Below are 13,353 nucleotides of genomic sequence, written 5' to 3' on the forward strand. Positions count from 1 at the left end.
CTTGGAAGACTATTATGACCCCCGTTCACAAATCCAAAATATACGTATGTCAAAATATACCTAATTCCACTTTAACATGCGTAAGCTTTGGTCCAAGAAGAGCTGGAATTATATTACTGTTGTCTGAAAGTGAAAAAAGAAAAGAAAAATGCATTAGTGTTACAAGGAGTTTTGCTAAGACAGACGTTTGTTGTAATACACTTATTATTCTGGGTAACCAAGATTCTAACAGTCATCATTATACATTTATTATTTAATGTATTTTCATCAAATAAGGGTTGCAGGGAATACTGGTCGTTGTTTCATTTTCCATCAACTCAAAGCTCACCTCACTGGAGAAAGCACACTGAATTTGGTCTCCCCTCAATTCCAGCCTCTGCCTTCTGTCACCTCAGATAAAAGCCAGAAGAAGATGCTCATCCAGGGAGACAATGAAACTTTTAGGACTTAGAAGATGCAAAGTCACTGGGATATGTCTTTCTGCTCTGCCTTTCCTCCTTCCATCTGCTCTCAACTCCTCAAGATAGATTTATTGGGTGCAAGGTCAAGACTCAGGTAGGGTAGGCAAGGCACTTACTCTCAGAAGCCTCCTGAGACCCTCCCCTGGCAGGACAGCGAGAGGAGTGCCCCTGGATGCCTCACTTGCCTCACCTTAGTCCCAGTCCTGCTGGGGTGTCCACCCCTGTAAACTCAGTTCTACTTCTGTTCCTTAGTGACCTCTGACCCAGACTGCAGGTACATAGATATGCTCTACCTCAGCCCCATTGAGTAACACTTAGGAAGGAAGCAATCCCCCAGCAACCTCCCACTGAGGACTACCCCACAACCTAGGATGCTAATAACTGCAGAACACGGACAGCCCTGTGGTCCCGCATTCACAAGGTATGTAGTCCAGTCCCTGCTGCTCCCATTATCAGCATCGGCAACTTTCTTCATGACCTGGACTCCCCCTTCTAAGTGCTTCCGGTGCTTCTGGGGCATTTACAAGTAATGTCCAGTGCCTCCCTCATGGGGGCTCCCAGGCGCCCAGCAGATGTGCTTGCTCACGAGGACTAAAGGGGACTCAGGTGCTCTCCTGCAGCACCCACGCCCTCCTAGGCTCTCCCAGGAAGCACGTGCTACAGAGTGAAGAGCAAAGAAGGGAAAGGAGGAGTAATGTGGGCAAGGATACAGAAAGAAACTAGCGTAGCAAAACCTCAGGGTAAAGGACTTCCCTGGAGGTCCAGTGGTTAATAAGACTCCGTGCTTCCACTGCAGGGGGCACGGGTTCAATCCCTGGTCGGGGAAGTAAGATCCCGCAAGCTGTGCACTGCAGCCAAAAATAAATAGATAAATAAAAATTTTAAATAAAATAGTTAAAATACGGTGATCTTCAACTATCTTTGTAATGAGCTGAGAGGTAGATCATAGATAATTAAAAACAAAACCCAAAAATCCCAGGGTAAGAATCTCTTCTGGGATTCAGACTCCAGGCAAGACTAGAATTCACGTCGGCAGGAAGAGCTGGAGGAGCCACAGCCAGACAAGGAGCTGACCCTCAGGTCTGAGCACAGAGGAACAGAGGTTGCTTCAAGCACACAGGGGCAGGAGGTGGTTTTGAGTATTGGAGAAAATTGCTACTGATTATTTTTCTCTTCATCGATCTCCTTTTCTCAGGAATTTGGTGGGAGTCCTGGGAAGAGGAGGTGTAAAGGACATCTTTATGAAAGGACATCTTTGAGAAAGGATGCCATCTACTAGAACTCAAAGCAGATCATGGAGAACCCAGAGCAGTACTGGGTTTGTAAAACTGGTGTAAAGTGAAGGGTACAATCCTACTGAAGGTCACAGAAGGAAGAGAACACTTCAGTGTGTGCCCCTGGCATGGCTAGTCTACTCTGAAGTTACTATCCCTGGATCAAAATGGCACAGAGACGGTCAGCTGCAGGAGGAGAGACATCAGCAGATCAGCCAGAGAGTGAGATGAAGACAAAAGGCAGAGGCCAGGTGGGTTGAGAGGCCTGTGATCCACAGCAGTGATGCTCCCCACGTGACAGTGCAGAGATCTACATCCGTGACCACAGGTGAGCACAGACAAGGTAGGCGCTCAGTCCCGCTGCCCTCAGCAGAGGCCACGATACCTCCTGATCATCAGCTTCAACTCTAAGCTCCACATTTTAAAAGAATGGTGGCAAACTTCACCAAATCCAAAGGAAAAGGGCCAGGATGGTGAAGAGTCCTGACTTCCTGTTGAATGAGGCACGACTGAAGAAACTGTTCCTATCTCAGTACAGAGCGACCTTGGAGGTATTGCGGGTTCTGTCCAGACCACCACAATAAAATGAATGTGACAATAAAGCGAGTCACACAACTCTTTTGGGTTCCCAGCACATATAAAAGTTATGTTTACACTGTACTACAGTCTATTAAGTGTGCAACAGCATTATGTCTAAAAAACAATGTACATATTTTAATTTAAAAATAATGCTGTTGGAAAAATGGCGCCGATACACTGGCTCAATGCTGGGTTTCCGCAAACCTTCAATTTGCAAAAAAAAAAAAAAAATGCAGTATCTGCAAAACACAATAAAATGAGGTATGCCTGTAATTCACTCAACAGACATGTAATGAGCACATGTACAAAGGTCCAGCCGTAAGTACAGGAGAGACCAACATGAGGAATAGAACACAGGTTAATCCCTTCTTTCCAGGAGCTCTCATTCTAGTGACAGAAACAGACATGTCATCTGATTCTGACAGCAACCAGAAATAAGAACAAGAGGCCGTGGGAGCACGGAGGAGGATGGACACTTAGCTGAGTCCTGAAAGACACAGGTGGCGTTCTCCAAGAAGACGAGGAAAACAAGATGGGTGGTTAAGACAGAAGAATAGCACGTGGGGCAGTGTGGGGACATGGGAGTGAGGAGACGGGAGACGGTAATACTAAGATGGTAATAACAGAGCTTTCCATGTCCCTGGCACCACTATCAAGGCTCTACAACCTCACTCACTCGGTCCTCAAGGCAACCCTGAGGGATGACTCAACTCATTACTGTCCCATGTCACTAGTGAGGAATGAGAGGCAGAGAAAAACTCAGTCATTTAACTCAGCCAAGGTCACAAGCTCACAGGGTTCAATGAAAGGATCTGGCACAATTCCTGGTCTTGTGCACATGCTCTTTGGATAATGGATATTCTTCTTCTTTTTTTTTTTTTTTTTTTTTTTGCGGTACGCGGGCCTCTCACTGTTGTGGCCTCTCCCATTGCAGAGCACAGGCTCCGGACGCGCAGGCTCAGTGGCCATGGCTCACGGGCCCAGCCGCTCCGCGGCATGTGGGATCTTCCCGGACCGGGGCACGAACCCGTGTCCCCTGCATCGGCAGGCGGACTCTCAACCACTGCACCACCAGGGAAGCCCAATAATGGATGTTCTTACTGCTCCTTCCAAGAAGGAAGGAAAGAGGAGCTGATGGGCAGAAAGCAGAGATGGATGAAGGGAGGGAGTTGGCGGTGGAAGTGTCAAGGGACCAGAGATGTAGGATTTATACGATATTAAAGAAAGTCAAACTGAAGAATTTAAGGTAGATAAATAGAACTTATTGAGTTTAAGAATTTAGTTATGGGATACCCAGGTTATGGGGCGTGACAAGCAGGATAATGTCCCCCCACCAAAGGTGTTCACATCCTAACCCCCAGATGCTGAATATTATACCTTACACGGCAAAAGGGACTTTGCAATATGATTTAATGTAGGATTTTCGGATACAGAGGGTGTTCCGGATTAGCCAGGTATAATCACAAGCATGCTCATAAGCAGGAGGCAGAGGGTCAGAGTCAGAAAAGGAGATGATGAGATGAAGGAAGAGGTGAAAGAGATCTGAAGATGCTGCGCTGTGGGCTCTGAGGATGGAGGACGTGGCGTGCACCAAGGATGCAAGGCACCTCTAGAAGCTGCAGAAGGCAAGGAATCGATTCTCCTCCAGAACCTCCAGGAGGAATGCAATCCTACCAAAACCTTGATTTCAGCCCAGTGAACCCGGTTCAGATTTCTGTAAGCTAACACATTTGTGCAGTTTGAAGACAGGAAGTTTGTGGTACTTCGTCCATTCGCAATGCGTGGAGTACAGCTATATAAGTGGATGGCTAGAGAGAAGAGGGAAAACGCTGCTAAAGTCGACGAGCTCTGGTAACTGTGAACCCACAACGTTGTTCAGTGAGTCATCCCAGGAGTTTACAGCTTCCTGGATGATGGGAAAGAACGTGAAGGGTGGGTAAGCCACCTGTCTTCAGACACTCGAAGGAGCTGTCATTTTCAGAAGGGACCAGACAATCTGTGGAGTTACTCAAGGCAAACACAAACAGTGAGTGGAAGCTACAAGAAGGAGTAATTGGACTCAATAAGAAAAAAAGACTTCTCTACAATCAGTCATTAAAATCTGGACCCAGGGCTTCCCTGGTGGTGCAGTAGTTAAGAATCCGCCTGCCAATGCAGGGGACACGGGTTCAAGCCCCGGTCCGGGAAGATCCCACATGCTGTGGAGCAATTAAGCCCGTGCACCACAACTACTGAACCTGTGCTCTAGAGCCCGCGAGCCACAACTACTGAGCCTGTGTGCTGCAACTACTGAAGTCCGCGTGCCTAGAGCCTGTGCTCCGCAACAAGAGAAGCCACCACAATGAGAAGCCCGTGCACCGTGATGAAGAGTAGCCCTTGTTCGCCGCAACTAGAGAAAGCCCATGCACAGCAACGAAGACCCAACGCGGCTAAAAGTGAATTAATTAATTAATTTTTAAAAATCTGGACCCATCTGCTGTGTGGTTTGGTAATTTCCACGGTAGTTCCTGAATGATCTATTATTGGCTGAGTCATATGAAGGATATCTTCACTGGATAGGGTTTAATTAAATTACTTCCAGGGTCTCTGTCACCCTAAAATTCCAGGCTTCAGTTTTTCCATTATATATGGTCTGGGTTCATGATAAACCAGACTAGTAGCCATCATCCCAAAATATACAGCCCTTTTCTACAGCCACGCCTGTGCTCCTTATAGGTTCTTATTCCAGCCCAACCCCAGCACGTCCTTCTGCCCGTCCATCACACGCAGCCTCTGAGAACCAGCTCAAACAGAGCCTCTGACATCTAATCTACCTCTGAACTCTCTCTGCGCCCTTAACACCTCACAGATGACTCCAATTTCATATTCTACGGTGCTTCTATGTGGCTTATCACCTCGATACTGAGCAGGGCCCTGTAGGGCTCCTGGGCACAAAAGCCTTTCTGTGTCCTCCGTTTCTGGATTACAGGACATAGGCTTCATTCAGCCTCCAGGACCTTCCCCGAGTTCCATTGACAGGTTCAAACAGATGCTAATCAGGGAAGGGAGGGGATGCAGAGACCAGGGAGGAGCAGTCAGGACACAACAGTGCAGCCTTGGGGCAGGGTCCTGGTTCCCCTCAAGGGATACACACAACGCTGTTTTGCAGATACTGAAACCCCCTCCAGGCGGGAGAAGTTAATGGTGATAAATGGAATATTTCCTGCCATATCAGTAAACAAAGGATGTCACAGTCATCAGCGATTGCAGCCCTCCAAAGGAGCTGGTGAGCCCTGAGGAAACTCAGGAAGGAAAGAATACCTACCATCCAGCAGCCATCAGACTGCAGCCACTCCTTAGGGTGCCCTAAGAAGAAACTCAGGGTGAGAAAACACAGGATACTGGCCCCAGATAGCTGAGGTGCACATCAAAGGAATGATGCCAGACAGCCCAGACTCTTGCATCTCCCCATACATAGAAAAGCGATAAATTCCTTAACTTGGGATATCTGGCTTTCTTTAATTAACAATAATCTTTTGACGTTCAGACTACCTGCCCTTTGTTGCAAAACTTCTATATAACCTGGGTCCCCCCCTCGCCTCCTCGGAGCAGTTCTCTCAGGGTCACTTGAGATGCTGCCTCCCAGGTTTGAAATCCTAAAAATTCCCACCGAATAAAACATAACTCTCAGCTTTTAGTTTGTGCATATTTTTATAACTCTCAGCTTCTAGGTTGTGCATATTTTTTAGGTCGACTACAGTAAGCACGTAGATCCCAGACCGGTTGGAACCAGAAGGTTGATGATGCCGACTCCCGATGACCTCACCACCAGCCAATCAGAAGAGTGTCCACGAGCTGACCACGCCCTGCTCCTTGAACGCTATAAGGCTCCTCACGACCCGCTCCAGGGCAGGACACACAGTCTTGAGGGCATGAGCCCGCTGTGGTCCCCTTTGCCTGGCAAAGCAATAAAGCTGTTTTTTTCTACTTCACCCACAACTCTGTCTCAGAGATTTAATTCGGTGTCAGGGTACAGAGGCCGGGTTTGGCTTGAACCTTTCCTGACTATAATCAAATTCCTGAGAATCGTACATTATTCATTTTGTATTTCCATGCTTCCCTTACCTCCCAATACTCAGTACAGTTTATTGAATATAGACACCCATCAATAAGGATTTACTGAGTGCAAATGGATGCTTAATAACAAAAGATTCCACAATTTAGTCAAATACCAATTAAGAGAACTGACGCATCAGAGGTTCACCTATATAAACTTTCATTATTATCCCCCCCAAAATTTTCAGCATGGCAGGTGATGCCGAAATGATTTTCACTCTTATATTTGAACTAGTGATGTGGTCACGACTCTAACTAAGTTTGCCTCGGGCTTTCCGTACGGCTTTAGAAAAAAAGAAAATATTCCATTTTACTAAGATACATTTGTTTTTTTCCCGATTCTAAGATTTCTCTTACCTCCAACTATTGTTATATTGAAGGTTTTGGTGACGTTAAATAGTTTGCCATTACGAAGAAGGAAAAACATGCAGGTATAATATCCCTGATCTTTAAACTCTGCATTCTTCTTTAAAAATGGGTTTTGATTGTTCTCTATCTTTTCACAGTTCTGTTATTAAAAAAAGCAAGTTAAAATATTTTAAGTGAGAGTGGTATCATATGACAAGAATTTTAAAGTTAAAGATCTTTAGAGAAAGAGGGAAATAGAATAAAAACTAGCAATTTCTGAGCAAATGTCTCAGTGATCTGGCACTGCCTCTACTGGAACAATGAAATAGAGTCCCATTCCTGGTATTATCATTATTATTAATACATGCTGGGAAATAGAGTATAGGGGGCACTGTAGCTGCTTTCCTCATTTTCCTTTAATCTCTCTCTTTACACACAAAGAGAGGGAAGAAGAGGAGAAAGGAAAAAAAACCACTACAACAAAAAATATCCCTGCTTGGATCAAAACTTTCCATGGGATTCTATTTCTTAATGCTTTTAGCTGAATTCCATGTATTCAGGACTACCCATCCTGGGGATGGGTAGCGGAGGTGGGAACAGAATTACTCAGAGAACCAGGTACCTAGCAGACTACCCATACCCATCGATGTCCTCCACCAGAAGACAGTGGACTGATTAGAAATGCATGAAAAATACTCCAATGTATAGGCACACACAAACATGTCTCTCTATCACAAATTTCTGTATGTTGTAGGAATTAATAATAACAGAAAGGCCACCTTTTTCAATCCAGCCATCAGGTACCAGTAAATAGGTTCTGAAGCAATCTAAGAATGAGAGGGGAAAATGGAAACTAAATTGCTAACCTTCACTAGGCGACACTGTTCCTGTAAATACCAACCAAGGAGCAGCTACTGCCCACAGACTCCTCTCAAAGCTGCCAAAGCTGGTAGCAAGCGGAGATAGACCCAGAGGATGCTTAGAGTGGGCTTGGGAAGCACCCACATGTGTATCTCACATCAGTGAATTGTTTCTGCATATACCAAATTTTTATAAACCCCAACTTATTTTTTCTAAGGCATATTAAAATATCAATTCCAAGGCATATAAAAAGATCTTTATTTTTTTTCCAATCGTTTACTGATTTAGCTTCCTTGTTCCCCTCCCCTCAATTTTCTAGCTAAAAACATTCTCAATACGTCTATTTCTAAATTCAAATACCTGCATAGAGGGATTTCTTAAAACCCAGTACACTGATCCCCACACATTTATATATACTGTAAAAACATTTGTACATGTGACAGGAAATAGAGTGAAGTCAACTCAGGGCTGATACAGATATTTGGAAAACATTTCGGATAAGAGCTTCCCTTGAAAAATCACAAGTAAACAGTGTTCAAGCAAAAGCTACAAACAAACATTTCTAAGGAGTCATCATCGGTAGCTTGAACTTTCTCAAGGTCGTCTCTTCAGACCACCCTCTCTCACAGCTCTTCAAAGTGTCCATGACAGAGTGACACTTTTCAGGTTTGTTCCTCTATAGAAATAATATAATTTGTGTTGTGTGTGTGCAGGTATGTGTATGCATATTATGTATGTACGTGTGACTGCACATATACTTGTGTGTATACAATTTCCATAGGATTGTCTAAAGGAGCTCTTACAACTCAACAAGTAAAAGGTACGTCAACTGAAGAAAACAGTTCACAAGAGAAGTAATATTAAGAGGCAGTAAATACATAAAAATGTTTAACTTGTTATTAAGGAAAGAAATAGCGGAAAGATACTAAGAGTTACAGAAGTTTTGCACGTCAGATTTTTAAATGTTCTTAAAAGTATTCATTCCCATGTGGTAGTGATATGAGAAAAAGAGGGTTTTAAAGTGGTGTAGTTCCCTGGAGAGCAGCTTGATAATTTAAATCAAAAGCCATAAACATGCTCATAGCCTTTGATCCAGTTATTCTACTTTTAGGGATTTAGTTAAAGAATAAAATCATAATACACCTCCTGAGTTATGGGAATGATATTTATTTTAGCCTTATAAATAATAGTGAAAAGTAGGAAATTAACAAATGTCCAATAACAGGGGCTTTGATACAAGTATATACACATGGAATCCATGTTTGGGAAAATGTTTAAAGATGTGGAGAAATCATCACAATATAATTTTTAGTGGATAAAGGAAAACACCACTTTTTAAAAGTAGATGTTTACACGGAGAAAAACCCCACTCTCTGGCTGGTGGGATTATGAATGATCTCTATCTTCATCGTTCATTTTTTCCATCTTCCAATTTTGTAAATGCATATAGTCAGAACAAACATATACAACAGAATTTAAAATTTTAAGTATATGCAGCAGAAGAAAATGAACTAGCATTCCTAAAAATTAAAGTTTTTGAAAGAAAAGGAAAATTAAGGAAGGGAGAGGAAGCTGTTATCATTTATTGAATGCCTAACACGGGGCAGGAACCTTGACACTTGCGTTACATGTAGGAGCTCAGACAGGCCACCTGAGCTGTGTGGACTCACAGTTTGTATGTTACAAGACCAAAATGCTTCACAGCCATCAGACCCTCACTTTGGAATTTTGTCTTTTCTGTCAGGTTTTAAGTTAAAATATTTTAAAAGCGTTACCTTATACAATAACGTTCTGTTGACCAGTTTTTGGTAGTAACTATGTTCACAGGCTATCTGCAAAGATTTTTTAACTTCCACAGATTTACTCATTACTTGTTTCTCAGTAAAACAGCTGTGTTTAGGTCTTCTGATGACATTTAATTTCCAGTCATGAGTATCATTTCTAGGAAATAAAGGGTTAGACATATTTTATCATTAGTACAGAGACTTTGCAAATACCACCTTTTAGTAACCAATCCAGTGAAAAATTTCCCTTATTTTTGTATAAAGAGACTCATTCATTGATGCCCAAATCCTGCTCTGTCTCTTTTTGGTTCAGTGCAGCAAGAAATTTAATAACTGCCATGGGAGCGGGGGTAGGGGGCAGTAAATGAGAAAAACCTGAGATGTCCTAAACACACACACACACACACACACACACACACACACACACACTCACACACACAAACCCACATCAGACCATATGTATTATGGATGTCAGGACAGAAATGTTTAAAACGTCAATGATCTTTAGAGATGGACAGGTTCAAAGATTCTTAACCCAGGATGGGAGAGTGGAGGTGGTTTCATGAGGACTATAATGCTTTCTGAAGGTCTGTATATATGCATTGCATTTTATATTTCTCAGGACACTCTGTTCCTATCCTCTTCTCTTACCGTTGAGTAAACCATGTCTGGAGTGGCTGCTCTCCACGTAGTTATATTAGCACTTTAAGTACCTTACTAAGGAAAAATTAGTTTGAACAGATGTCATTGCTGTTCCTTCTGGTTAGAAGTTAGGAATAGAGAGGAGGAAAAAACTTTAACAGCATTTTTGGAAACGATCTTTCTGTTAACTTTTTATTTGATACTGGAGTATAGTTGATTTCCAATGTTGTGTTAGTTTCAGGTGTACAGTGATTCAGTTATACATATACATGTATCTATTTTTTTCAAATTCTTTTTGAATTTTTGGGGGGTTAGGTTGTTACATAATATTGAGCAGAGTGCCCTGTGCTATACAGTCGGTCATTGTCGGTTATCCATTTTAAATATAGTAGTGGAAATGATCTTTTAAAAAAGAAAATGTCTGCAATCTCATGTCTGCTTGAACTGAACGTTACATAGAGATCCATATACTAAATACTACACGAGGTTACGTTGTCCTGTGTGCCTGACACATCTGTACTCGCCCCCCAGAGGCTCTTTCAGCTCTCCTTTTGAGTCTACAATCAGATGGACAGAAAACTGGCACTCACAGAGTTCCAGGTATTGTACCACATGTGTGCACTGAGATGACTCTTTTCCTTACATTAGATGAGAAACCTAACCTTCAGGCAAGGTTAAATAACTCGCCCAAGGTAACACACCTGGTACACAGTCGGGCCAAGATGCAAATGCACATCAGTTTGGCCCTCAAGGCCAGGAGTGCTTGGTACAATAGTATACTCTCACAAAACTTTGATCAGACAATGCGATTTTCGCTGTAGGATTAAAGTATCAGTCTCCAGAGACATTTGATTATTAGTAGAGGACTCCTGAAAAATTAAAGGAGGATTCCAGGAGTAGGGTCTGGTCATTGATGACTCCCACACAAAACTACAAAGACTCACTCACCCAAATGATGTACACACACATACATGCACACATACACACATGCATACACACACACACACACACACACACACCTCTGTGCAAAAACAGAATACTGTTCACCAGTTGCACTATATTTGAAAAAGTTTCTATCTTCAACCCTCCCAGGTGTTCAAAACCACCTTCTCCTGTGTAGGGTCCCATTTATTTTCAAAACCACTGTCAAGGCTGCTGCGCCCACCATCGCTTTAGTCTCGTGTTATTCATCAGCCTCCAACCGCTTCAAAGCTTATCACACAGCTCTCTGAGCCCGCCACCCTCCCTGTCCTATTCCTGGCCCCTCCATGCCTCTCTGACATCCTGCCTCCACCTGATAAGCCCACTTTCTCTTCCTACCCCAGGCTGCGTTCTGCACTTTTCACATCAGAAAGACAGTTAATACCCCCATCTGTCCCTGTCTCCAAGTGACATTCGTAGATGACTGACTCTCCCCATCAATTTGTCCTTGCTGCCTTGTCCAGAATAGTTTGTGCATTTAAATCACGTCTTTCTTCAATCATGATTAGGGAGATCTTCTTCTTCCTCTACCCCTATTGTGAGTATACATTTGACCTTAGTTTGAAAAGACCCAGTTGTGACCCACTTCTGGAATCATCCCTCTTAAAAGGTCACATAAAATTCATTGGTTAACAAGAGTTTCTGAACTTCTTTCTAACTCCTGGGAGTTCCCATATATAAAAACAAACCAAAATGACCCCTTTTTGTGCAAAACCACAGGAGTGCTATCAAGATTTCACTGTGGGGCTTCCCTGGTGGCGCAGTGGTTGAGAGTCCGCCTGCCGAGGCAGGGGACACGGGTTCGTGCCCCGGTCCGCGAAGATCCCACATACCGCGGAGCGGCTGGGTCCGTGAGTCATGGCCGCTGAGCCTGCGCATCCGGAGCCTGTGCTCCGCAACGGGAGAGGCCACAACAGTGGGAGGCCCGCGTATCGCAAAAAAAAAAATAATAATAATACACATATACATAAGTACAGACACAACATCACAAATGTACTGGATAAACACTATGCCATCAGTGTTCTCACTAACGGTTCATCACATAGAAGTTTTCTTGTCCCAGTTACTCCTTCCCCATCTCACAAAATAAAGTATAAAGAGAACCAAGTTCAGTAATAATCATGGACACATTCAGTGGGTTGCCGTCATTTCACAGAATTTAGGATTCTTGACTATGAATACCCTGGAAGACTCTAGGGTTAGCCTGAGAAGGCTGTGCAAAGCCCTTTCGGTGTTCCCCTCTCTCACTGTCCCTGGCTATAAATTCGTCATTGGCTGACACACACGTCTTTCACCAGTACCGCCACCTGGCTCTCAACAAACCCCTGAAAACTGGACTAGGATGTGTCTACACCAATACCAACCCATCTCCCCAGCTTGACGTTACCACCCAGGAAGCTGACACTGCCCTCCTTCACTACCTGCTCATAACACTACAAAGCCCTCGCCATTTATTTCCTTTGACCGGCAGCTCTAGGCAACGGAAGCAGCTGAATTTAAAAATGAATTTCATTCAGTCCTCACTTCTCTTTGGCAAGGATCTCCTAAAAGTAAATCATACTAAGGTCATCTCCTTTCATTATGATTACTAAGAAGATAAACACAGGGCAGTATTTAATTTAATTTTTCAAGAATGAAGTATTTATTTCATGTTGTAGGAAGAGTAGGGAGAAGGAAATGGATGGAGTATCTGACCTTCCCAATGACTGTATATTTGATTTGCTGAACAAAGCCCAAGAGTGCTATGAAATACGCCAACACAAAGAGAAGGTATACTCACCCCATTCGGATAGAGTAAGATCCACTGTCATTCAAATGAACTGGCCAAAACTCCAAAACATAATCGAGCAAAATAATTCTGGGTGAACTACTCGAGCTCAGCTCAAGGGGTCCATGCGATGCATTTTTGTACCATTTTATGGTGGTTGTTTTATTCTCATACTCCGACGAAGATGAACAAAACTTCAGATAGAAAGGTTCCCCTTCAACTGCAGTAATGTGAAGACGCGAGGTACAAGTTTCTTCTAAAGATTAGCAAAGCAAAAGAAAAATATAAAAACAGAATGACAAAGGTAAATTTTTTCCCCTAATGCATTAGGTGAAGAAGCTGGGTTAGTAACATCCTGAAAAATCTCAACGTCTCACTTCTGTGGATTCTTTTATTTTAGGGTCAGTCTTTCCAACCCTAAAAAACAGGAGGTCAATCTTTCTAACACTAAGGCACTTTCAGAATATAAATGAAGACAGAAAAACCTTCCAACAGCTTCTCCCAAACAGGAAGATACCGGAACTTAACCTACCAAAGCTAGAAGATGCATAAGTTCACTG

At 43.2% G+C, this 13,353-nt stretch overlaps 1 protein-coding gene across 1 annotated transcript in view; it reads right to left on the reverse strand.

Moving 5' to 3' along the window:
* The window catches only part of IL18R1 (interleukin 18 receptor 1), a 28,336-nt gene extending 15,216 nt beyond the window's left edge, over positions 1-13,120 (reverse strand). The window contains exons 1-4 of the mRNA XM_065891589.1: positions 12,806-13,120; positions 9,394-9,559; positions 6,767-6,917; positions 61-123 (exon numbers count right to left, since the gene is read on the reverse strand). Coding sequence (XP_065747661.1) covers positions 61-123; positions 6,767-6,917; positions 9,394-9,559; positions 12,806-12,810 — 385 coding nt within the window. The 5' untranslated portion in view covers positions 12,811-13,120. The remainder of the gene's footprint in view (positions 1-60; positions 124-6,766; positions 6,918-9,393; positions 9,560-12,805) is intronic.
* Between the last annotated feature and the right edge of the window lie 233 nt (positions 13,121-13,353).

This window comes from Phocoena phocoena, chromosome 14 (assembly GCF_963924675.1).
Source record: "Phocoena phocoena chromosome 14, mPhoPho1.1, whole genome shotgun sequence".
Taxonomy (NCBI): Eukaryota; Metazoa; Chordata; class Mammalia; order Artiodactyla; family Phocoenidae; genus Phocoena; species Phocoena phocoena.